This window comes from Zonotrichia leucophrys, chromosome 3 (assembly GCF_028769735.1).
Source record: "Zonotrichia leucophrys gambelii isolate GWCS_2022_RI chromosome 3, RI_Zleu_2.0, whole genome shotgun sequence".
NCBI classification, from domain to species: Eukaryota; Metazoa; Chordata; class Aves; order Passeriformes; family Passerellidae; genus Zonotrichia; species Zonotrichia leucophrys.
The window spans coordinates 8,655,385-8,682,930 of record NC_088172.1 but is presented as its reverse complement, the minus strand read 5'-3'; the positions used below and the strand labels follow the sequence as shown (position 1 = coordinate 8,682,930).

Genomic DNA, 27,546 nt, shown 5'->3' with positions numbered 1-27,546 from the left:
GGTGTTGGAGTTCTGATTGGTTCATTTGACTTATTCCAATTTCCCATGACTAGTTAGATGTTGCCCTTGATTTGTTGTACATTTTCTGTTTTGTAATGTGGTTTTAATATTTCATACCAAACTGTATTTGGTATGAAAACAGAAATATTTTCCTCTGTTTGAATTCCTAGGGTGCCGTGGAAAATACACGTGAACCATCAGGAACAAATGTTCTGAAGTTATCCTCAGTAATGAAGCATATGTGAAAGGAAACTTCCATTGGTCAGGTGAAATGATGACTATGAAATCAGCATATTGCATGGTAGTGTGCTTTCTTCAACTTTGCATTGTCAACGGGCAAGTAATATGTGAGAGACAAATGATTACTGAATGGAGAACAGAACCAAAACCTACTGTAATAAAATGGACACCAAGGGAAAATGTCTGTTCAGACTTTTACACTGAATGCTGGAATATGAATAAAAGTATTATTGGTGAAATCTCTGAAGAACATAACCTCAGCATCCCTCAGATATGCCCTTTACAGCTTCAATTAGGTGATAGTCTCTTCATCTCCTCTGAGCCATCCTTTCAGTCTTATGGAATGAATCTGGTAAATGTCTCCAAGGAAGAATTTATTAACTGCCCTAAAGCTGGTTTTCTTCAAGAGCAGTTGATTTTTGTTTGCCAGATAAGAGGACTGCACCAAGTGGATCCTAACTGGCTTGGTGCTGGAACTCACTACTTTGCAGAACTTCACAAGAGAGGCCCACTCTTGTGCAACATGGGCCTTCGTCTGAACGTTACTGTGAAGCAGCAGCTTTGCCAACAGTCTCGGGGTGCACCACTGTGCTCTGGGCATGGAAAATGTCTAAGCCACATTTGGGAGAAAACATATAATTGCCACTGTTTCTCACAGTATTCAGGAACGTTCTGCCAGAAGTTTGATATATGCTCCACTAAACCTTGCCGCAACAATGCCTCCTGCACTGAGAAATCAGAACTTTCGGGAGATTCTTATGAATGCACATGTCCTCCAAAATTTTCAGGTATTTCTTTTCTCCTCTAGGGGTAAGCATTATATAGATCTTACACTTTCCTTAACAGGTGATAAAACAATAGGAACAACACTAGCAAGACTTTTGTATCATTTGATTGCCCATGGCTGCTACCATACCTGCAGGGTCTCTTTTACATGGTGTCACCTATGGGAGACTGTGCAGGCATTTGAAGACAGTTTGTACTTGCAGACATTCATAAATACATTGTAGAGAAAAACAGAATAAGTTCTTATCGTGCTTCTTTCCAACTTAAGCATGAGACATAAATAAATGCTTCTTGACTTACAGAAGTAACTGGTTTACTTTTTTTATTCTGCAGTTCAGGTTATGAGACCAAACAACATAAATCATTTGGAGTAAGGTCCCCCGAAAATACCTGGTTAATCAAAATGGTAGAATAGAGTGATTTTGTTTAAATGAATAATGATTTCACTCAACCAGTCAGAACTCCCCTCCATTTTAATTTAAAGACCTATCAGATTACATTAGTGATTTTTTTTGTATCAAAATTTAGTTTAACTGAAAGGTCAAACCTTAATTTAGAAGAACAAGCAAAATAAAATACTTAGTACTTTCTTCCAGATTGTTCTGTCCCCTGAGGTTGTTTTCAAAGGCAATTTGTTAAACATACTGTTATTATCAAATAAATATATCACAAATGAAAAAAACAAAAATCAAGTAATCCTCCTAGGAAATATTACAGCACTTACCCAAAACTCATCAGAACAAACTGAATTTGGGTTTGGATTACCACACCAGAGAGTACAGCATAACTGGGTAAACTCTTATCTAATGACTACTCTTATTAATGGAGGAAAAAAATGGTTTAAGGAAATTATGGGGTTGTTGTTCCTGCATTCAGACCAATAGAGTTTAGGTATGTTATAGAAAGTACCAGAAATATTCATCCTCATCAAAAAAGAATCATTGTAGCTCATTCTGTACTTGTGGAGAAGAATTCCTGAAATGTTCCTCAGTTGTACTGAATTTCTATGATCTCACAATAGTGATGCTATGCTGTGAAGCACAGCTGATAGCTTAGGAATGAGTGAGGTTCATAGAATACGCTTCATAGAAATGAAGCTTATGTTGCATAAAGATTGCTGTAATTTATTTTTAATTGCTTTTCAAAGTGCATAATAATTTGGTTACTAATGCATTTGCCAATGGAAGATTATGCAGGTATGAATAAGTCAATGTTGTGAGAAATTTTTTTTTATAATTATGAACAGTGTAATAAGATAGTGGAAAACATTGATGGTATGCAGTATGTTTTATATTTCCTTTATCGTTACTGGAGACTGCGTAAAATGCTTTGAAAATAACAGTACCAAAAGCGTCTGGTACTAATTGAACTCAAATTAATGAAAAAAATTTGGAAGCAATTCTGTTAAAAGCAATCATCATGCTTAATGCTATCAACAAGCCATGCTTAAAACATTTTTTTTAGCCTATACGGGAAAGTTTTAGGTAATGTCATCAGCTGACAATACTGGTCCCATAAATAAACTGGATGCAAACAAGAAGAATTAGGAGACTAAATCACCATATATTATGGGCAGGGCTACACAAGAGTAAGGGAGGAATAAGTTCCTCCCATAACATAAAGTCTATTAGAAATTTGAACACTTTTTGAAGTGTGAATAATGTCATGGTAATAATTCAAGAGGCAAGCATAATTAAATGGTATTTAGACTTGTATGCTATAATAGCATAAACAACTTATTACTGGAATGTAATTTCTAGAAAGCTGCATATTAATAAAAAATCTCATATTTCCACTCCACATAAGGACATCTTTTGTTCTCAACACTGAATGAAACTGTAAGTTAAATTCATGTTAAAAAGAAATAAATACAACAGTTCTAGTAGCTCTTCTGCCTTTTAAGGTGTATGTGAATTTATCACTATATGTTAGATGAGGTTAAGCACAGTATGTGAGCATAAAAGTGGATTAATATCTTTCTGCTTTTCCTTAGAAGCTCAGTAAGTTAATGAACAATGTTGGCATAAATACCTTTCTATCCATTTGCCTATCCATATTGTAGCTATAAATTTGACATTTATAAAATGTTCACCAAACTCCCTAAATATTTGCTAAACTCCAATGTTCCTATTATTCCTTTGACACAGGTAAAAATTGCACAGAAATAGTTGGACAATGCCAGCCATCCACATGTTTCAATGGTAACTGCATCAATGTTACTCCAAACACTTTTTTTTGTGAGTGTGACAAGGGCTTTACAGGTAGGAAGCACCTTTTTTTTCCTGTCTTACAATAATAATTTTATCTGTTGTAGTAATGGCATGAACTTTTAATAAATAAACTTTTTTAAACTTTTTTTTAATAAACTTTTAATAAAGCAAACTTTTGCTTTATTAAAACATTTATTTTTGATGATTATTGCACAGATTGACATATTCTTAGATTTTGTAAAAATCGGCTTTGTAAAATATAAAAATCAGACTTCCAAATTATTCATGTACTGAAGTAAAAACATATAAATTAGAGAAGCTTTTTGCAATCAGATGTCATACACAAGTACCTTTTTTCTATTGTCAGAATAACAGAGGAAGACTCTTAATCACTGACTCCCTGGTTCTCAAATACAGAGTTATCAAGATTCAGAACTCATCCTGGATAGATGAATTTGAATACATTTCTATTCCTAATTTCATTATCCTCTCATAGGTACTAGAAATTTAAGATGGAAATAATCCAAAGAGTCAATAATGTCATGATTTAGGGGTGCAACTTGATTAAAAAGGAAGAAGATAAGTGGTTTATTTACTATATATGGGACAAATAAGATGTTTTCATAAGAAAAGCTGAATGAAAAAAATGTATCTAAAACCATCCTCTTATAAACACTTTTTTGGAAGATTAGGATAGCAATGAAAAACTGTTTATTCTTGTGCTTCACAACAGACGTTCACTGTATGGATGTGAGAAAAGTAGTAACCCTCAGAAGAACATTCTTTAAGAAAGAGCTAAGTATAAAGCTAGCTCTTGAATATCCAAAGACAGTAAAATTTTCAAAGTGTATCTTTCTTGGAAGCATCACTTATCTTGTCAATTATAGAATACAAAGAAATCATTACATTGAAATGAAGAGTTAAAACAAACAAACAAACATAATGGAGTTAGAGGGATCAAAGAGATAATCTTTATTTTCATAGTGAAAGACTGAAGATCCTTGTCGATATTTTAATTACGCCTGCATAGAAATATATTTTTAAAAATTGGATAAACCTTCTGAATTCTAAATTCCTAGTTAATCTGTTTGCTATTCTCCCTTTCTTACCTTTCTTTCACTATAGAAGCATCATGGTCAGCATAATTCTGAGAAAACTGGAAAAAACCTCACTCTTTTTTCAAACAAAAAAATCCATTAGTAAAGTTTTCTAGAACTGGTTTTCCACCCCCTCATGGTCCATATCTCTTTAGGACCTTTGCCCTTTCACACAAATTATACAGACACATCCCTTTTGAAATTTCCCCTACAAATATCTTTGCAATTTTGACATACTTAGGGGTGGTAGAAATGAGACAGGAAGAACTTCCAGATACAGTAAATACATATCCATAATGACATGAAAATGGTTTAATATTCTGAACTACTGGAGGGCAAGACACTCTGAACACTACTTTCTAGTAGCTGGTAAGGATTGACAAGGAAAAAAAGGACACTATGAGTGTAACTAAGTGACTTTTTATTCTCCACTTAGCCAAAAGAAAATGGGGAAACCTTTCTTGTTTCTAAAAATAAGTATCTTAGGAGAAGAAGGATTTTAACAATTTTTTTCTGTTTCTGTAGTATAACAGGACTGATTGATTGACATACAATATAATTTTACAATTGTTTACTAACCAAATGTGCTGGTTTAAGTCTACATGTCTTCCTATGGTCCTGCATAAAGGTGTTTGCTAGCACAAAGGCAATTTGAAGAACAGCTACCTAAAAGAATACTACTATATGAAAAAGGCATTTTTTTAGGAAAACAGACATTTTCCTATTGTTGATCTGTTGCAGCTGTATTGTAGTCTCAGCCAAGGTGAGTTGTGTAATTATGAATATTGTAATTTGAATGCTATTTTAATTGTGTGAAATTGGCAGAAAATTCAAAGCATTCTTCTGTCTTGATATTGAACTTGCACACAGAAAAGAAAACATACAAACAAGATTGTGCACATTGGGTTTAAGATTTTGTAAACTTTGTCCTTTTTTCTAAAATGAGTCAAGACACTAACTAGTTCACATGATCCAAATAAAAATAATTAATATACGTGTTACTCTATATTGATGGGAATTAAATAAAATTATAATTACATAAAAATGCTCTGAAAGCATTTAGTCAAAATAAGTAAAGGTTGCTTGGTCCAAGTTTTTATGTTCACAAGGATAGAATGGGTCTATTAGACAAGCAGTGTAAATTCTCCTTTCAATTCTGTATTTTTCTTTTTTATTAACTGATTCATTCATTCACTGAGCTCTCAAAACTCTCTTTAGTCTTTACTGAGGGAAGATTTTTAACATAACTGGAAACAGCTAGCATTAGGTTGTCAGTATTCTTATGATTGAATACTCCAATTCATACCAGAATTTGCATCTTTACACTTATTAAGAAACATTTAAAGGAAGGGAATATGGGTAAAACAAAGATGGGGTGGGTGCAGAGAGGAAGACTGGTAGTTGCTGCTCAGTACTCTTGTTTGACTGAGATCTGCACCGAATCACTGTAGTCTATCTATTCTTTTTAAGTCTTTTGTTTATTCCTTCCAATTATCTACTTTCTCTCCCATTATGTGTTAAGGTGCCAATGCCAGCAACGGGCAGCCGAAAAGTTGCTTGAATTTTATGTTGCTATTTAAAGTGCTTACTCACCGTGGTTCCTTATAATAATTTGTTCCAGCAATCACTCCCTTCCTCCTCCCAGGTTTCGAGAACCTTCTCCTCTCTAGAGATGGTGGTTGGCTGGGGTCCCAGGACACCTCCTTTACCTTTTGATTATTGGTCTCCATGGAGTGTCAGTTCTGTGAAGTTCATCCCCTCACCTTTCCTGATTGGCTCTGTCTGTACCCACCCCCTTGCTTTATAATCCTGTTTTCACCCCCTTTGAAAAAACTTTTTCCCGGATGGTTTCCCGGTGTTTTGAATGCGGCATCACCGTCAATAAACCGATGTTTAACCCCCGGGAAATGGTCAGTTCCGTTCCTCTCCTATACCAGCGAGGTACGCCAGTCCGCAGCCAGCACAGCCCGAGGCCATCAGACGCCGGAAGGGTACTGACCAGGAATTGCAGAGGGGCGTCGGCCTTTCGCCCTCAGCTAGTCGGATTCTGAACTTCGGGCCACATACGTTCATCTCTGTAGTCTATCTATTCTTTTTATTAAATCTTTTCTTTACTCTCTTTCCATATAATCTCACTCTCTCCCCATCTATGTGTTCCAAGGTGCCAATGCCAGAACTGGAGAGAAAAAGTGCCTGAATTTGGTGTCTGCAATTTGAGTTAGACCACTGGTGGTAGGGGTCCTAATAACTTTAGTGCCAGCATTTGGAGTAAATGAGGGCCTCAGCATCAGCAAGCTGAAGGGAGCCCACAGATTTTAGGAGTGTGTGTCTGAAGAGAGTTCAATTTTGTGCCAGCAAAGGGCATCAGTCTCTGGGCAATGGTGGCTCACATGCCTATTGCCAATTGAGCAGAGGAGAGTCCCAGCATCAGCAAATGAAGAGGGGAGCAAGGGTATCAGGGCCTGGGTGCACTGGCAGGAGCCACTTGGAAGATAAAAAGTTTATATTTTCCTCTAAGCTGGTCTCTGAGTGTGTGTGCAGGTGTGCCTGTGCACATGTGTGTGTGCATGTGCAATTCAATAGCAGCCTTCAAGCAGGACTGTCTGTTAAGTGGAGGCACAGGATCTGGGCATCAATATGAGACGAGCTGAGGCCCCACACTGCTTTTGGAAGGGTTCACAAAAATGTTGGTCTTTGTGAATCAGAGGATAAGGGGCTGTGGATTGAAGGGGTTCACAAATGTGTCAATGCTTTTGAAATAAAGGGTAAGGGGCTGTGTATCTTTACTAGCAAACTTCCATCCTTATCAGTCAGAGAGGAGGACTAAAATTTGGCTGTTTGTACATATGTTTTATGTGAGTTCTGGGTGGGTGCTGGTAAAAGGAATGCCTTATCTGTGGATAGTCTATGTAGCTGGCTGCATTAGTGTCCTCTGCCTGTGTGCATCTCTGGCATACATGTTCATCTTGGCTGCTGGCTGAGCCTGCAAACAGGAAGGCAGCAGCTGCAGCCATTGGATGGATGGGACTCCCAGGTCTTTGGGTGCACTGAGCTGGGATTTAGCAGCTGGGAAGGAGGTTCTCCAGGCTCCAGAGAAACTATCTTTTATACAAAGAGATGTCTCAACAATTTTGATGGATGTTATGGTTCTGTTCTGAAGATGTATAGAAAATTAATGTAACTCATTCATAAACTACAGGAAATAACAATATCTTAGCTACTTCTGTAATGGTACTGCTCAGTATGCTTACCCTGAGTGCATTTAGTGCATTAAGAGGAGTTTTCCATTTGAATATGATTTGTTGAGTCTTTGTGGCATTTTGTTCCTTAGGTGAGAAGATGGGACTGATTAAAAAAAAAAAAAAAAACCTTTGTGGAGCACCAGAGATTATTTGAGTTTTTTTTCACACATTCCTGTAAGAGAGACTTGAATTTCCTGCCTTCCCCTATGGTCCAATTGACCTCTTTGCAGACAATAATGAGTTCCATCCTCACTTAGAGATAGAAGATACTATGAGAATGAAGTGGTATTGCTTGGAGCCACTATGCTAGAGCTTCTATCAACCAGGTACAGTTTAAAACAGTCTGTTTGCTTAATTGATGAATTACACACAGACTCTTTTGATAAAGGTCACTAATGGAAAGATACTTTTACACATATATCAAAGAAGAAAAAAATTTATTGTTTGCACAATTTAACAGTCTCATAGTTAAATTTGTCTAATACTAGCACTCATTGCCCAAATTAATACCCAAAGGATTCTTAATAGTACCCCTAAAAACATTATGTAGAAAGATTTTCTACTGTCTATGTTTTACTTTGGTATCATGCTCAGCTTTCCAGTGCACCTCTTGGTCAAATCCATCCATCTCCCTTAATAAGAGGGCACAACAATTGCAGCAAGTCATCAGCAGTTTGTGGGATTCATTGAGAAGAGTTTTTCATTCAGACTGGAAGTTTCTCACCTATCAATCAAGGGATCATCTTAGTCCACTTGTATATGTTTTCACTTCAGCCCTAGATAAATCTACTATTTTTTTCTGGAAGAGTATTTACTCTTCCAGACACGATGCAGATCAATTCATCTTAGCTAGTGGCAAAGGTATACATGAAAGGATTTTGTCAAAACTGCACCAATTATGTGAATTAGGTTGTCTGACCTAAATAGATATAAGTTTTTGCAAATGTACTCTCCTGGCATGATTTCATTACACACTTCCATAGTCTATATTTGAAAACTTCATCTTAGTTTTGATAACCTTTCTATCACAATCTTTTCTTCCCTTATATTAATAGATTTACTTTGAATTATAAGTAATTGTCATATTTATTGAGTATATCAACTCAACAGTGTAATGAGTGAATATTTCATAGCACCTTAAAACTGATGAGTATAATTACTCTGGGAAAACACCAGGTAGTCATGATTCTTGTAGTTTACTTTTCTGCATATGAAGAAGTTTCTGAAATTTTTTTTTTCAGAGAAGGAATTTTTTCACAGCAAGATTATTAATATCATACTTTGCAATGACATTATAACTGAATAACTTATTTGGGATTAATTCTATTAAATTATTTTATTTTTTAAAATAAGTTATTGTGCTATTTTAGTATGGAGAAGCAATGTAGCTCTTGCCAAATCTTAACTACATTAAATCTTTAGAGTGATCACACTAACATTAAAGGAATAAATTTGTTGGGAAGTTACAGCATCTCCACTTTATTGAGTTCTTAATTCTAACCCATGAGAAATATAAGAATATAGTATTGTATTATCAGGCTGCAAATCCAACTGATAATCTTTCCCATCATCTCCTTACAGAGAGAAAGTCTCAGCAGTTTTTGGATATTGTCCTTTCCTAGAGTTGTTCACTAGTTATTCTTAAATTTTTATCACAATAATTTTTTCAATAGTTCTTCAACAAAAACAAAGTAATGCTTTTGCATAATTTTGCAAAAGACAGTGAGAAAAGATGTATTATATTTACAGATGCTGTCAGCTAATAAATACTGATAATACTGAACACAAGTAGAAATAATCTGTAGAAGATATTAAAGAGATGGAAACTCTGAGGTATGATGGTAGTGAAATACCCAAAGAATTGTATCCCCCTGAGTTTCCTGCTTTTCTCCACATTCCTTCTGCCAGCTAAAAAACACAAACATTTTTCCTAGTTATCTGCTAGTATTATGATTATCTGAAACACAGAACTCAGCAAGTGTAACTAGTTGTAAGAAAGAAAAAAACAACTCCTTGCTGTTGGAGTTTTAGCTCTTCTAACACATTTCTGATGGTTTTGATTGAATGAGGTATTCATCCTCCAATGAAATAATGACATGTAATAACTCTTGTGAGAAGACACTTGGAACATGGTACTGAGCAGCTCAGGGTTCTGAAGTCCTGATGTGTGTTTTCTGTTCACAGGACACCAAATGCCTTAGTCTTGCTTAAGTAGGGATGTAGGACTTTATCATGGTGTTCTTAGGCCCTAAATGAAGAAAAGTCAGCCTGTTCAAAGATACTATTTCATCATCTTTAATACATACTTTGAGCAGAATGGCTAAGCCTGTAAACCCATATTGTGGTTTCCCATGCAAAAAGTCAGAAATATTGTGTTTGAACTTGCAAGGCTCTGCAGATTCGTCTCATTTAGCACCAGTTTGTTTCTCAGCTAGATACCCAAAAAAGTTGAATGTGACACTGATGTTATAAAAGGCACCAATATATAACTTATTTTATAGACTTTGGGTCTGTGAGATAAAGTTCAGTCGGTAGTTCAGCTATGTCAGCTGCAGGAATAGTGGGAGAGGAAGGAAAGAAGGGAAGGAGACAGAGAAAGGGAAGGAGGGAGGGATGGAGGGATGGAGGGATGGAGGGATGGAGGGATGGAGGGAGGAGGGAAGAAGGAAGGAAGGAAGGAAGGAAGGAAGGAAGGAAGGAAGGAAGGAAGGAAGGAAGGAAGGAAGGAAGGAAGGAAGGAAGGAAGGAAGGAAGGAAGAAAGAAGAAAGAAAGAAAGAAAGAAGGAAAGAAAGGAAGAAAGGAAAGAAAGAAAGAAAGAAGAAAGAAGAAAGAAAGAAAGAAAGAAAGAAAGAAAGAAAGAAAGAAAGAAGAAAGAAAGAAAGAAAGAAAAGGAAAGAAAAGAAAGAAAGAAAGAAAGAAGAGAAAAAAAGAAAGAAAGAAAGAAAGAAAGAAGAAGAAGAAAGAAGAGAAAGAAGAAGAAAGAAAGAAAGAAAGAAAGAAGAAAGAAAAAGAAAAAAGAAAAAGAAAAAGAAAGAAGAAAAAGAAGAAAGAAAAAGAAGAAGATGAGAGAGAGAAAAGAAAATTAGTTAGGGATGTCTCAGAGGCCTCGCTATGGCATCAAAGCTGATTTCAAGCTAATGGTACCCATCTGTTCATCAGATCATTACATTGTTCATTTTGTCATCCTGTAACAAGACTTGTGTACAAGATTTGTATAATGAAGTACCTTTTGCAGTCCTGGATATTGCTGGGAAGAAGTCCTGTTTCTAAAAAACCCGCAGTTCCAATCAGACAAGTGGCTGAAGAATCTCAGCACAAATATCAACTGGTGATTGACTACAGTATCATAGTTTCATTAATTATGACTTTGCAGAGTTATACATCTCGACAGTTAATATCCCATCTTTAAATTTGATTTGCACATTACTCCATAGCAAGTGCATTCAAGTATGCAAAAGGTCTATTTTTTAATGAAAGAGACAAAATAGATTTAGTATAACTAACAAGGTCAGGCCCATTTACTCTTTTATACTTTAAATACTCTAAAAATCTCATGCTGTTTTTCTTGTGTCTTCTTTTACATTCTGATAATTTAGGCGTCTTTTTCTTTTCCAACTTAGAAAATTAATTAGGTATGCTGAAAGAATTCTTTCACTTGACATTGATGATGTGCTTTGAACTAAAATACATATTTAAATTATGTTTTTTGCATAAGTGATTTTAAATAGTTTCACTCGTGAATTAAAAGAGTTGTTTGTTGATAAAGGCCTTACTATATAAAATATTACTGAGTCCTCAAAAGCATGAATTAGAAGAATGTGGTTAATATCTTAACACTATGACTATACAACTGACAGTTATACAAAGGTTTTCTGGAAAACAGACCTTCCTGAAGAAACTTTACATTATGTTTACACTAAATTTAGACTTTGGAAAATTACAGGACCTGTGAAGTGCTAAAACACATAGCAGTACGTAAAAAGAGCACAAGACTGGTGGATATTTCCGATGCAGGCATAATTAATTAACTTTTTTATTACTGTTCTTAATCTGATCAGAATCAGATTCCATGTATGATAGAAAACAGGAAATCAACATTATTAAATCTTTTAAAGCAAGAAGAGTGGGAATAATGGTGCTGCAGGTGATGCAACTACAGCTTTTAGTGCAGATGAATACAAAAAGCTGTCTGAAGGAGGGCCATGGGCATGGCAAGGAGCCTTGAGGGGAAGCTGTATGAGCAGAGATTGGGGTCACTTGGTCTGCTCAGCCTGGAGAAGAGGAGACTGAGGGGAGACCTCATTGCAGTCTACAATTTCCTCATGAGTAGAAGAGGAGGGGCAGGTATCTCTTCTCTCTTGTGCCCAGTGACAGATCTTGAGGAAGTGGCCTGAACCTGAATCAGGGGAGGTTTAGGCTGGATATCAGGAAAAGGTCCTTCACCCAGAGGTTGGGCACTGGAACAGGCTTCCCAGAGAGATGGTCAAACACCAAGCCTGACAGAGCTCAAGAAATGTTTGTACCTCATTCTCAGGTACACGATGGGATTGATGGGATTCCCGGGCTGTCCTTTGCAGGGCAGAAATTGAACTCAGTGATCCAAATGAGTCCAACTCAGCATATTATCTGATTATATTATTCTAAGAATCTCATTTGACCAGGAGAAAAGGAAACACCACCTTTACAAAGAGTTTTCGTATGTGCAAAAGAGCCTGTTATTTGATACCATTATTATTTAAGAGGATGTAAAATTAAAAAAAAAAAAAAGAGGATTAACTATCCAAAAGTAATCTAGACTCCATCCCCTTTTTTTCAGCATGTTTAGGCATATTTATCATCATATAGAGTGCCTAATTCAAGCTGCAGTTCCAGCCAGGTCCAACCCACCTCTATAGGTCATGGCTAAGCCCACAGCAGAGATAGGACCACCTTGGGTGAAATGTACTTGAGAAAGGGCAAAATGCTGCACACATATAGAGGAATAAAGTAAAAAATGTGGGGAACAGCTCAATTAATGTAAAGACCAGTAAAGGAAGAGGGAGGAGGTACTGCAGGCACCAGAGCAGATATTCCCTTGCAGCTGGTGGTGAAAGCTGTTGTGGAGCAGGTATTTCCCTGCAGGGTTGACAGCAGTCTGGAATGGAATGGAGTGAGGCCTAAGAAAGGGAAAAGGAAAGGTGCACTCAGAATGGCACTGAATGCAGGTGTATTATTATTTTTGGTATATCAAGAAAAGACAATGACAGATGAAAAAATGCCAAGATGCTTCTATTTTTTTTTCTTTTTTTTGAGGAAGGTAAAATTAGCTACATGATTTTGAGTCTAATTATATAGAATATTATGTATATTTTAAACAGGCATTAAAAATGGGTAACAAGACCAATTAGTTAGAAAAATATTGAATAAAATGTTCCTTAAGGACAATAGAACAGTTTTTAGGTACATAGTAATATGTTGTTGGATACCAGAGTGATCAGTCTGCTTATGCAGTTCTGAAGCACAATACCTGCAGAACCAATTCTTTTATGTAGTCTTGGATGTACTGTAGACACTTCCAGATCTGCTGTAAGTTATGGACAGCTCCATGAGCTTGTTGCACAATTTTATATCATTAATTGGCCAATTGTGTGCATCACACTCCAGTCAGATATGTTTATTTATTTTCAAAGCCTCTACTTTGAACTGTCCAGTACCCATCTCAGAGTCTTCTGCTTATTCAATTTTACATATCTGTCTAGTCTACAATAGCTTACAATGAAAAGCACTGATGTTTAAAAGCTTATCACTGCATGTGTAACACTTTCTCAACTGATTATATTTAGCATCTGAGTCACTATTGAAATTTTTGGCATGTTTTCAACAGTGTTTTTTTCCCAAAATTTAGCAAAATCATAATAAGAAGCCAGTAGAGACATTAATTTTGATCTTGTTTGGTCTGCTCTAGAATTGTGTATCTCTCCACTGACAACAAAGATATCGCAGTAAGCAAGATAGTAATTTGCATGTTTCAGCTAAATGCCTAAAATATAATGGAGAAATTCTGCAAGTTTCATTTCATTAGCATATAAAAGGGGATTAATCAAATGGTGTAAATAAATGGGGAAATAGGGAATGAGAAAATGTTCAGACATAGATGCTAGCTAATTTTTAATTTTAGTTTATTGTTTCAACATCCGCTAGGTGATTCATGAAAGGGAATATCACCAATATCACCATTTATTAATGAAGTAGATAGTTCTGTAAAAGGTTCTCTTGGGAAAGAATGCTGCTTCTCTTACAACTTTAAAACACACCAGTGTAATAATCTTTATTTAATAATCTATATATGTTTGTATATATATGTATGTATATGTATATGTATATGTATATGTATATGTATATGTACGTGAAATATGACAAGCAGCAGGAAGCAGCTAGAGCATTTCCATATGACCAGAAGCACACATGTATTTTCTTTTCTTAACAGACCTTTACACATACATTATCATGTTTCATGTAACTCTAATCAGTGTAGAACTCAAAGTATTTAAAGCCAAGATTTAATAATAACTTTTTGTATAATTTAAGAATATAGGATGAGACCACAAAAGAGGACATAGTGGACGAGTGGCAAAAAAAGAAAAAAAGAGGGAAAAGAGATTTGTTTCTCTAAAACTGAGTTGAGTGTTTGTGATACTTCACAGAAGATAGGCTCAGAAGGTGGTATCAGTTAATAAACTGAATAGAAACGAGGATTTAGAGAAACGCATTTTAAGTTTCATGATTACTATTCAAAGAGAAAAAAAAATCCCTGAAAACAAAAGAAGAGATAAAATAACGAAAAATAAGAGGAATGGAAGTGGCTGAAATAAAATCAGAAATAATCTTTGCAAACAGGCAAAAGTGAGTGTTTTTAATACTGCTTATGGTTGGGAACCTAGGGAGGTCAATGAGGCTGATGAATGAAAGCTGCTGAAATATGGCATTCTTTTTTGACCATAAACCACAGCAAATACCAAGCACAAAAGAGCTCTACCTCAGCACAATGCTGGGCCTGAAATGGGAGACATGCCAAAGGCTCCATTAAGTCCATAATATATATCACTATTCATTTTTATGGAAGTGATTGGATAGTGGGGTGATGGATGAATAGACAGGTAGGTAGATAATACAACAGAGATTGCTCATGGTTTAATGGTCGTTATTCATATTTAGCAATCACAATTGTATTGGTGAAGACAAAGCATACAATGCAATATATTGGGTTAATATTGATGAAAAAATAGAGATGTAATATTTCTTTTTGGTTCTGCTGTGCTGCCATTTCACTTACAGAGTTATAAATTACACTTACTAAGAGGAAAAAATAAAACCCACAAGGTGTTATGAAAGCTTAGAACTCATACTGAAATCTTACAAACTCTGGCAAAGCAAATATTAAAAATAATATTCTAGAAAGAAAACAAATTCTGCAGGAAATGATGAAATTTACATAGACAATAAAGTTACTGCCACTTTGAACAGGAGGCTGTTTAAAATTCTCAGCATTAAGCAAGTGACAAATTTCTAAAAGAAAAAAGTTTGAAATCAAATCCCTAGTTTATGAGCAAAAATAAAAGTTTACTGTTACTCTTTTACAGTGGGTTGACAATAATAGCTTGTGAAATTCAAACAGAGAAGGGAAAAGCCAGAATAAGATAGAATACTGTGAAATTGAAAAAAAATAGAAGATATCACCCTTACATTAATTCTAGCTGCAACTCCAGTCATTGTTATATGTCACTGTGCAAGCAAAAATACATCTTCTTCAAAGATTTTATGACTGAAATAATGTCAGCTGAATTCCAGGAAACCATATCTGAACGTCCTAAGTCACTTATCAGGATATCATAGGAGATAAGAAAGCTCAGGTGTTTTGACACAAATTCCTGCTTATTCACTGGAAAACTGTAGCCTCATTGGAATTTTGTGTGCATAAATGAGTGGTGTGATAGACATCACACTGATGTATCATATTATAGTATGTAGGACATAGCAACAAAAAATAATCAAACTCAGATTTCATGAAAAGGAGTTTATTGATTGGACCTACAGTAGCAAAAGTGTTATGCACAACAATAGAAACCACAGTACCTGACTGCTTATGTTTTTATAAAAACTTGTGTTACAATGTTCAACTATTCTATATCCCCAGATTTTACTGCATCTTTTCATAGGAAAATGTATAAGCTTCACCTTGTGTAATATTAAGAACTTCTGGTGAAAACCCTGTATCAATCAAATAACATACTCATCTATAAATGTTCCAAATATTGTCATTTATAGGTCTGTATCAGACACCCACATAGAAAGGTGATTACACTTGGAAATTAACACCTACTGGTGAAGAATGGTTGTTAGGAAAGTGAGGTGTGCAAATATGCATGAGAGATGATCAACAGTGACAACAATGGTTGCAACTTGAGTAAAGAAGTTAAAGCTGTAGTAATGAAATTTGCTAAGTTTACCAGCTAGAATGTTCCTTCAAGAAAAGGAGAAGTAGATACATTTTACAGGAAGACTTGGGTGATCTGGAAGACTAAAGAAATAAATGTGTTAAGTGTTATACTTGTAATGAGTTAAAAAAAAACAGAATCTCTTAAAACCATAAAAAATTTGAAAGACTGCCTGCCTTCAACCTTCATATCCCCAGTTAGCCAATCCTTGTTTGTGAGTATGAAGTAAACCAGAACATCTCATTGCCCCTCTACAACTTGGGTCAGGGTGTTGTCATTAATGCTCCTTAAGGACCTCTTGGATTGCTTATGCCCTGCTACGCTGTTCCCTGAGCAGATATCAGTGCAGTTTAAGTTCCCTGGGAGGTCAAAGTCCTGTGAACACAAGACTGCTTCTATCCATCCAGAGAAGGCACCACCCATTTGTTCTTCCTGCTCTGCCAGTCTATGGCAGCCATACACTTGTCACCTCTACCACGCTGCTTTTACATCCTCACATCCTTTTGGTCAGCTTATCATCCATATCCAGGTGGAGCTCCACATTTCTGCTTTTTACTCACATAAAGAGCAACTTCTCATCCTCGTCTGCCCTGCTGATCCTGAAGAGCCTGTTTCATTGAAGCATTAATGAAACAAGCCATCTAACCAAGTCCCTGTGATACCAACTAGATTATTGTCTTACAATAGCACGAAGACCTCCAGTTTCTCACGTTATTTTTGTGTGCGGAGGTACCTGAAATAAAACACTTTGGTATGCTGATTTCCAAAAACAATCTCTTTTTTTTCCATAATAGTGTTTTGTAGGCACTTCCTTGCTTTCATGCAAATGCTGGAGGTGTTATTGCTTAAGCCATGTTTATTGGTTTTGTGGTCTCTTTCTTTCACATCACTTCAGACTCTAGTCAACCTTGTCAGTCACTCCCTTACAGGCTGCTGGTAATCCTCTCTCTCCTCTGTTGGTTTCTAGTTTAAAATCCAAATCAATCATCATTCTGGAAATAACACCTTTGCCCTGCCTGTTCAAAAGGATCCCATGTCTTCCAAAATGTAGCTTGTTTATTGTTATGAAAGTGAATATACAATGTAGTATATTCAAGAATGTATGGGACTCTGCAGTTCAAGCCTTTTAGCTCATGTATTACTTTTCAGTTCATGTATTCCTGTGGAGAAAATTTAATCTGTTTGTATCAATAAAAGGCTGTTACATTCCTGCATAAGTAGCAACTAAACAACCAGAAAATAACTACTCATTCTGACTTGATTTATTTACTCTAGGATCACCAATGCAATTTTTTGCCACCAAGTAGCATTATATTTTCAGGATGACAGAATCATGAAATAGTCTGAGTTCAAAGTTACCCATCAGGGTCACCAAGTCCAACTCTTGACCTTGCAGAGGGCACACCAAGAATCACACCATGCCTCTCAGAGCATTGTCCAAATACTGCTTGAACTCTGTTGGGCTTGGTGCTGTGACCACTTCTTTGGGGAACATATTCCAGTGCCCAGCCACGCTCTGAGTGAGGAACCTTTCCTTGATGTTCAACCTACACCTCCCCTGACACAGCTTCGTGTCATTTCCTCAAGTCCTGTCACTGTCACAAGAATGAAGAGGTCAGTGCCTGCCCCTCCTCTTCCCCACATGAGGATGGTGAAGATCACAATGAGGTCTCCCCTGAGTCTCCTCCAGGCTGAACAATATGCTTTATATAGTATAATATGCTTCTGCTAATACCATATTATATTTGCAATTCAGCTCACTCAATAGCAGTCTCAAGGCAGACTAATTGGAAAAATGAGATATGAAGCAGCAGTGTTAATTGCAGCTAAAATGATTGGAGAGAAAGGAATACTGCAAAAGAAGACTAAATTATACAATGAAAGAAAACTGTAATAGAGTGCTGTAGAGGAAACCAAGAATTTTCAAAGAACTTGTTGATTCTTATGAATAAATTAAGAATTATTTAAGAAGTTAATAATATTTAATAAAGAAGCACAAAATGAATTAATATCCCTAGGTAAAACATAAAATAAAGAAATTAATAATAACAGAAGGTTAACATGGTAATATACTTGCTAAGCTAACCATTAGATGTAAAAGGCAATGGTGTCATTGCTGACTTGTCCACAGCAGTAAAATCAATAAATTATTATTTCCTGGCAGCAGAGACTCTGTAGCATGTTCATAAGTTGCAAAGAAGTAAGTTATATTGTTAAAGGCCTTTACACCAAATTACCTATCATCTATGTGAGATTAAACAGCAGAGCAGCAGGTGATGACAAGATAAATATTTTCTTAATGTAAACATATAAAAATATTTCACTTGGCTTAATCCCCACAAAGTAATATTGTGCTGGCTGTCTTCACATAATAGGTCAGACTTAAAAAAATAACTTTAAATCACATCATCAACATCCAAGTGGAAATGGTAGTAGTTATATTTGCTTAGCTAAATTATTTGTAGCCTATATGTTACTAGGCCTTTCCAGAAGAATATTTTAAAAATATGTCTCTAAAATAGAAATTGGACTGTGTAAAGTGTAGTGCACAAACACTTTGTTCCACAAAAACTGGACAGTTTTGTCTACACATCACTGCCACCTCAACTACTATAAATCTGTAAGTCTTACTCATTCTTTCTCAGCTCCCCTCATTCCAAAGCTCTGTAGTGCCAGATTTCCTTCAGAACAGTCTAAATCTCAAACTGTTTCCTGTGTTTCCAGACATGTTTTTACAGAGCGATTACTAATTAAATATGGGAAAATTCAGTTTTATGGCTTCTTTACAAAAAATTAATCTCAGTTTTTTGAAGGCATCATAGTTTGTAGCCACTGTAAATTATTGTGCTATTTTGTAGCCAATTAGTAAAAGAAATGCCATAAAAATATTTTGAACTTTTTGCTGTGGTCTCTTTTTTCAATCAATTTTTGCTTGAAGGCCTTAGAAGAATCAACATAGGTTCTCTGACACAAAACATTACTCTTAGCCTTTAGGTTTATACATTGTGGTGGTACTGTTGCCATTCCACTTCAGATTCATCTTTGGCATGTCCATTCAATGCTTCATCAGCCTTCTTTCCAGCCATGTATGTATATATTATCTGATTAGTAAAAATAGGTTGCAGCAGTCTATTACCTGACATAGAGACACCTGGATAAGTGTGTTTGTTCTTAAAAATCCATCTGTGTTGTTTTTGTAAGTCATAATTATATTCTGTCATTTTATATCACCAAAATAATTTATATAGACTCTTACAGAAAACACTGAGATGCTTATTCTGATGACTGCAAGCTTCTTAACTTCCACACATTGCATAAAACTGTTTTTGAAAAAATGAGTAGAACATACTTGAATTCAAAATAATGAATGATGAGTTTTTAATGTTCCAAAACAGAGCTCAGATCCATTGCTTTGTTATCCATGTATATTTTATCAGTTATATTGTCAGCCTAGCTGAATTCTCACACAGATTTCTGTTATTCAGTAGCAATGCACAGATCTAAGTGACTTTTCAGCATCTTCTAGCTCTTCAGTACTGTGAAGATGGATGAGGTCCTTAATTTCCTCAATTTTGATGTGAAGGCTTAATCACTTCTTGTTTTGATCAAAAGAGTTGATGATATATGGCATATATCCTAATATGTACATAATGATTGGCAAAGAACAGTCTGTAGCCCAGCAATTATATAAATTTTGATTTAGCAGAAAGTCTCTCTCTTATTTATGCTGACAAATACAGATTCCTTTCTGCTGACAAATACAGATTCCTAAGTACAATGTACAGGTTTTACTATCAAACAAGCTATTTCATTGTAACTTTTTGTCTCTGAAAGATGGAAAGTCTACGTTAAACAAGGATGTGTCTCACCCATTATGAATTAAAAAAATATATTTGTAAACTTGCCTGTATAATGAGTTTTTTCTGAAGCATCCAGGGAATCTGATAGCTGATAGTACTGAGTGGTTTGTATTGATGCATGTTATTTTAAAATTTCCTTTGTTGTAAAAATCATAACATCTTTGATCAGGGTTATAGTTTAACCCCGGTAGGCAGGAAAGCCCTACCCAGCCTCACTCACTCCCCACCAGTGAGAAGGGGGAGAGAATCAAATGGGTAAAGATGAGAAAACTCATGGGTTGAGATAAAAAAAAATTTAATAGGTACAGATAAACCAGTCCACACTTGAACAGCAAATTAAGTAATTCATTCACTACTTCCTGTGGGCAGGTTCATCCGTCACCAGGAAAGTAGGGCTCCATCTCATGTAATTGTTACTTGGGAAGACAAATACCATTATTCCACATATCCTCCTTTTCTTCCTTCTTTTCCCAGCTTTTTGCTGCTAAGCATGATGCAATCTGGTGTGGAATATCACTTTGGTCTGTTGTGGTCACCTGTCCTGGCCATGTTCCTTCCCACTTCCTTTTGCATCCCCAGTCTGAACATTGTTAGTGTGGGGCAAGGAGAAGAAAAGGCCCCTGATGTTGTGTGTAAGCACTGGTCAGCAATAACTAAAACATGCCAGAACATTTTTTATCACAAATCTAAAACACAGCACCACACTAACTACTATGAATAAAATTGGCTTGATCCCAGCCAAAACCAGTAAAATCAGAAACTGAAGAGAGTAGCTAGAAATTTATTAGCATCAGCACTGTCAAGCATAATTCTCCTAATAATATTTTTATCACTGGGAGAATTAGTATGGTCATTATCATGCCTGAGGAGTCATTTTTCTATTTGAAGAGGTGAACATTATCTTTCAAGTGAAAAAATGTTCTTTATATGAACTTTGTCAGAAGCACAGTCTTTCTGAGTCAGTAATGTCTCCTATATTTCTGTATTTTGGTGGGAACACTGCAAGTTTCTGTTGAATGACTCTATTGCAGCTGTTAAGTAGTTTTAAGCATATCACAAAGGTGGTACTGCTGCTATCTGCTTCTTGATGGGTAGCTTAAGTTTCATTTAGCGTTTTGTCAGAAATGATAGATGAATGATTTAATAGTCCTGGATTGTTCGCCTTGCACCAGGATTTAGGATTTCTTTTTCATCAGTTGACAGAATTTGATCGTCTCCATTAAATTGTTGTGCAATAGCACCATTCCAGGGACATATATAAAGCCACTGAAAGATGTTTGATGTGATACCATTTTGCATTTTGTTGACATTTATACTTTCCTTCATTAGCATTTTAAAACATTTTAGCATTTATGGTAAGCAGCTTGTCTATTTGCCAGTTTTTACATTTTACTCTATCTCTGTTTTACATTTATACTTTAAGAGTGTTCTGATGAAATTATTTTTTAAAGAATTCAAACACATCTCACATTTGCCTTTGAGAAAGAAAAAAGCATCCTCTGAGGTAGTGTAGGCTGCTGCCTGACTTCCATGCTGACTGAAAAAAAAATCAAAGAAATGTAATATCAGATTTATACCAGTATTATCTACTTCATCCCTCTTCTCCACTGCTGGATACCCATAACATTCCCTATAAGAAAAAAACCTTTCTTTTATTAGGCTGCAACAAGATAACCCGTACGGGATTTCTAGTCATTGTCCTTCACTTTTGTTTTGGTAGCACTTCCTAGCATGAAAGTATTTGCTAGTAGGTGCTAGTCTGTTAGGACCCCAAGAAGAATGGCACTCAGGCTCTGTAAAACCTTATGCTAAATGACAATTTAAAAGTATATCTATAATGGCTAGCAAAATTATAATATTAGTAAAAAAATTAAAATAATACACACAATCCTATCTGTATAGATTCTGGTAATTCCAAATTGTGTAGTATTGAACAGTCCTCAACACACCATGCAGACCTCCATGCTGACTCAGTCTATGGATTGGGTTACTCTACTGTGGTGATTCATGCTATTACAGGATTTTCTTGGAGGGAAAATCATTAAATCTTTCTTGTATTTGGAAGCTGCCATCACATTATTACAAGACTACTTGGTTTTCCTTCAGTTGAACTAAAATTTATTCAAATTGTCTTTGTGAAACCTGCTCATTTAAATTTTGATGCTGCTTCTTCTTTTAAGCAGGAGTTTCTGTAATGATTCCCTTTCTATTTTACATTGTTTTTTTCAACTGAACAAGTAATCTGAGATAGAACTAGAATATATTTTCTTCAACTATTTATGAAAAGCAATGTCAAATGCCATATAACAACAAATGTGATATAAATGTCATTAACATACTTGTTGTTTTCCTTATACTTAGGCTGGTTTGACAAGATTTGTAGCTTACAACTTGTGTAGTCTATTTTGGCATTGTTTGGTATCTTTATTGTCTTCCAGGTATTTGCAAATAGCTTAATAACTTGACATTTTCCAATTGATCTTTTAAAAACCTAAATATTAAGAATGGCTTCCATTAATTTCTTATTCTCTGCTCTTCTGATTGATTGACTGAACCCTTTAATGTGTTATGATTGGTATTTAAACCATAATTGTCAGGCAACCTGTGACATGTAGAAACCTATAGATTGATATGTGCACTCAAACTTCATGTTACACAGCTAATTCTGCAACTTCTACAACTACCTCTGAATGATCAAGCTAGGAAACTGCTATGCCTAGACTATGTATGAAGGTATATTTTTTTTTCCTTCTCAGCTGATTAAAACACTACAGTAATGATGACCAGTGTTCTGAAACTCAGTAGTATACTATTTTTATTTTCTGTCCTAGAGCTATGCTTATCTAGGTCCTTTCTTTAAATAAGAACTCAAGGTTTGCCATTTAATGCTTTCAACTTTGTGACCCTACAAAGCTTTCTGACCTCCTTTTTTCTTTCCTCATAGTGAGTATATTGCCTTTAATAGCAGTAAAGTAACCAGCTGTAATCTCTGTAAGCTGTAGCTGGCCTACCAGTTCCTTAGGTATAAAAAGGATTTGTCAGTAATCATGTACTGTTTGTTTTCTTCCTCCAGTTTGGCAACCCAAAGCCTTCCAGTTAAGGGGGCCAAATATTTTAAACTCTACCTACAGTATTGGCATGTTACTTTTTCTACTTTCCTGCACTGCTTGACTTAATATAGTCAAGAACAAAAGGAAGAGTGTAGAAAATACATGGAAAATTATGCAATCATAGTAAGAACAAATTGTACATTCCCATTTCAATTTTCCTATCTGTGGTTTTTACTTATCTATTCAGGTGGTAGGTGCTAGATGGGAGAAACATTCAAGGTCAGGTTGGACAGGGCTCTGAACAGCCTGATCTCGTTGAAAGTGTCCCAGCTCTTTACAGGGGTGGTTTGATAAGAGGACATTTAAAAGTCCCTTCCAACCCAAACCAGTCTGTGATTTGATGGCCTCAAATTAGTATCTATGCCTAAAGAAAAAAAAGGTAGAGGAGAATGCATTTCACAAGTTACAGAAAATACATATTTTTTCATTTATAAGGAAAGTATTGTGATTTAAATTTTTTTTGAATGACAAAAAATTACTGATTCACATTTTTGATTGTTAAGCTCTAAATGCATAGAACTAATTTCCAAATACTGTTTAGTCAGTTATTGCATAGATGAATATATGAGTATTCTTATCTAATTGTACTCTCCACATTTCACTGGATTACATCCTATTTTTCTGTAGTATTTTGAAACCCATCCACAGCAAAAGCTGGCCCCAACAAATTTCAATAATTTGTAATTACAGACTCTCATTTGTGTCAGACTCATTTTCCAGTGTGACCAACATAATTTTATGGATTTAGTTCAGTGATCATTTACAAAAAATTGAAAACTTAAGTCAAACAGCATTCTGTAAATGAATACATATTTTGAAATGCAAGAAATGCATTTTGAATGTACTGAATTGCAGCTCCAAGATAACCGTGGATTTATTGAACAAGAGGAGCAAATGGCTTAAACATTTATGTAATTTTATGAATAAAAACAAAAATAGTCAAGCCACATCTACTCACTGTGTACTCATGCTTTCAATGTAGCTTTTTTTTCCTTGTGATTCATTATTTGTCTCAAATTAAACTGGATTTAATTATACACATTTATTAATCACTGTCCTTTTAAAACAATTGAATTCCTCACAGATGTGTCAAATCTACCAATAGTATTAGATCACTCTAACTGTGTTTCTAAATAAAGATATCTCTGAATATATATGTTTTAACAACAAGGCAAAATGTAATGACCTAGAGATACATGCATTGTGCAGTAAGTTTTTGTGAAATTGATATGATCTTCCCCACAATAAGTGGCATAGCTCTATTTTGTTAAAATTAAATGTGATTTCCCAAAACTGTGGTTTTTCATGGAGTGAATTCTTTCTGGCTGATGATATGCATGACTTTCTCTCATCATTTATAGCCTGTCAGACTTCTGGGGTAGTTCAGAGAGCCTCCTATTTCTTGTATCTTCACTGAGTTTGGGTGTGTATCGTGTGTGTATGTAGTGAGTAAAAAAAAATAAGTTGATGTCCTTGAAGTATGTTGCTTTAATTAGAAGTGAATAAATATCATTTAATTCCATTATCTCAGTTACATCACTGAAGATAGGCAGCAAACACATCAAACTGGATAGGCTTGAGCCTAAATATGTCAACTGTATGTTAAATAATTATAAAATATCAAAATCATTATAGAGTGTGGGTGCCTTGATGATTAGGTGGTATTTGTTCTGAGGGTATTTTATCACAATTTGGATAGAAATAACTTATTTTCCAAAGTCCTGTCACCAATCTAGAAGCTTTCATGAGATCTAGGATGCAGTGCCTGCTTCCTCTCCATACTCACAGCCTTGCCTGCTTAGATTTGTCACTGCCATGACCTGCATGTGCAAGACCTGATCACTGCACCCTTAGGTTTCCATGACTGCAAGTTGATGGAGAACACAGGCATGCACTCTTCACTTGATTTGTCCAAAAGAAATCTATTTCACTGCAGGAATAAAGAGCTTAATAAGTGTTCAGCAGAAAAAGCTGCAGTTTCACAGTTTCTTACTGTTATTATTGCCCTTTAAAGCCAGCAGGTAGCCTTTACTCAATTAATTTCATAGAATATCACTTAGTAGGCACCATTTTATCAACACTTGACAACTAAAGCATGTTTTGCTTATATCAGTGGGTTTTTTGTGGCTATTGTTTTATAAAAAGAAAACATAACCAGAATTGTTCCTGAAACCATTTTTATTCAAAACACAGAAAGCCTATATAACTGTGTTAAACTATTTTATAATACAGAAACTTCAGAGGGTACCTATTAGCACAAGAATTCATACATGGAGTTCATACTACAGTTCATTCCTGTAGAGAAACTATGTGCTGTATGGATTTTTTATTTTTTTTAATTATGGAGATCATTGCAAATAGAAAGAAGTTAGAAATGTAAAGCAAATGTCATACAATTCCTCTTGAGATTAATTCATTCTAAACATTTTCCTTTTCTTCAATGGATATCCTTGCAAAAGGCAAATTTCTAATAGTTGTAAGGCAGTGCATTGAGTAGACTGAAGAACTCTAGAGTCTGAAGAAAAAGAAATTATGTACATGGATAATTGATTTAATCTATATTGTACGCTTGCAATTTTATTTGATACAGTCTAGGTTTCTTTTTGTAATTATGTTAGTGGGAAAATTTACTAAATAAAATTTTTTCCTATATTTGAACATTTCTTGTTGGTTTTATGAACTCACTCTAGAGAATAATTTCCTTGGTTTGCTGCTGGCATCTGTTATTTTTCTCTTACTTAAGCACTTACTGCTTACTGATCAACTTGTGGTAGTTTGTTTGAATTAAAAGCCAGATTGAACATGAGAAGTAATTTGAATTTCCTTTTGGCACTAAGTATGGCTACAAGAGCATATCAATCTATAGTCAAGAGAACCACATTCCTTCTTCATCTCATTTTATTACTATGACTTATTTCTTCCCCCTGGCTTTACAGCTTTCTCCCAAGCTAATGGGTTCTCAGCTCTGAGATACCTGATAACTTGTCTTGTCATTAATCACTCTGAAGTTAACAGATAGTGCACCTTTCAGCACTATCTTTTCTTTAACTTTGTCCATATAGTAATGAATCAAGGTCATGAAAATACAGAATTGTGTCTTTTGAAAGAAAAGTCACTTATCTTTTTATATCAGGCAGTCTGTCATTAAAAAAATATCTTTTTATATCCTTTCAAAAGAACAGAAGACTGGTTGAAGTTTATGTGTTCAAAAAGTTAATTGCATATACAACTAGAAAGACCAGCATTTCTGCAAATGAAAGGAACTAAATTTATTTTTTTCTAGAAATATATGGTGTTAAGAAACATTATGTAATTAAAGACAGTACTACATTAGGGTCTTTTACCATGCCATTTCAATTTAGAATTGAATGCTTTGGCGATTAATATGTGGACAAATTATCGGTCTACATATTCATGATTATACATTTTATTTCTGTACAGTAGTTTATGTCAGGAGCTCCAAATAAAGAATTTTTAATAGTTTGCAAATGGCCTTTAACCCATGGTTCATTTGAAATCCATGCTGGACACTGATGGTCTTGCCTGCAAAATAGACAAAGTTCAAAGTAGGGCAGATAATGATAGTTGATTGATTATTTAGTTTATGCTTCAAAATAATTCCACTAGTTCTGAAAAAGCCATTAATACAGATCTTTTATCACTCTTCAGGGAGAAAAAGACCCTGGCAATTTTGACACATTTCCAACAATTCAGTTATTGTTTTAATTTTTTTCCCATAATGATTTAAACACATAATAGGACAGTGTTCTGAGCATGTAAATCCCTTGAAAGCCTTCCAGCACACTGATCGTGATCACAAAAAAGCAACTGTAACTTTTAACCTTGAGCCCAAAAACCAAAACTTATCACATATATTAACATTCTAAATGTTTCAGTATGTTGTCTAGCTAGTCAAAACAATCACAATTTATTCAATGTTCATAAGTATAAGCCCATAATCAATACCTGTAAATGCATAAATAGTTTTCACTGTTTGTATTTTTGATTGTGGTACTGCATCAATAAATACAGCACTTTTACATCGTTGCTTAAGAGAATCTCCTAAAATCAGCCTCTACACAAATGCCCACACACCTCTCTTCTGAGAAAAAGAGATTTAGAGAGATAAGGAGAATATTCTTTAAAGAAACATCTTCCATGTGTTTATTTATAGAAATAATATTAATTGTAAATATATCTCATGTTTCGAGAAATGCAAGATCAGCAGTAGCTTCTTAATTTTTTGTAGCACTCAATTATTCAAATATTCAATTTTTTTAAATGATGCTATGCAACAGGGCTGTCACAGGCCAGGCTGGAGAGTGGACTATAAATGAGTCAGAGTTATTGACACCAGCAGCATCATTTTAAAATAATAAAATGAGTACTATGTAATAGTGACACTCATCCATCAGGACACTTAAAAAATGTGGGTAACAAATAATTACTCTTGTTTTTAAATCTCAGTTAACATGCTCTTTTATCAAAAAATATGACTGTTTCTTCCAGAGTATAAAAAATAATAT

At 35.1% G+C, this 27,546-nt stretch overlaps 1 protein-coding gene across 1 annotated transcript in view; it reads left to right on the top strand.

Annotated features, from left to right (window-relative positions):
* The first annotated feature begins 274 nt into the window (after positions 1-274).
* EYS (eyes shut homolog) overlaps positions 275-27,546 on the top strand; it is a 704,733-nt gene continuing 677,461 nt past the window's right edge. Inside the window, exons 1-2 of the mRNA XM_064707313.1 lie at positions 275-1,028; positions 3,174-3,287. Of these exons, the coding sequence (XP_064563383.1) occupies positions 275-1,028; positions 3,174-3,287 (868 nt within the window). The remainder of the gene's footprint in view (positions 1,029-3,173; positions 3,288-27,546) is intronic.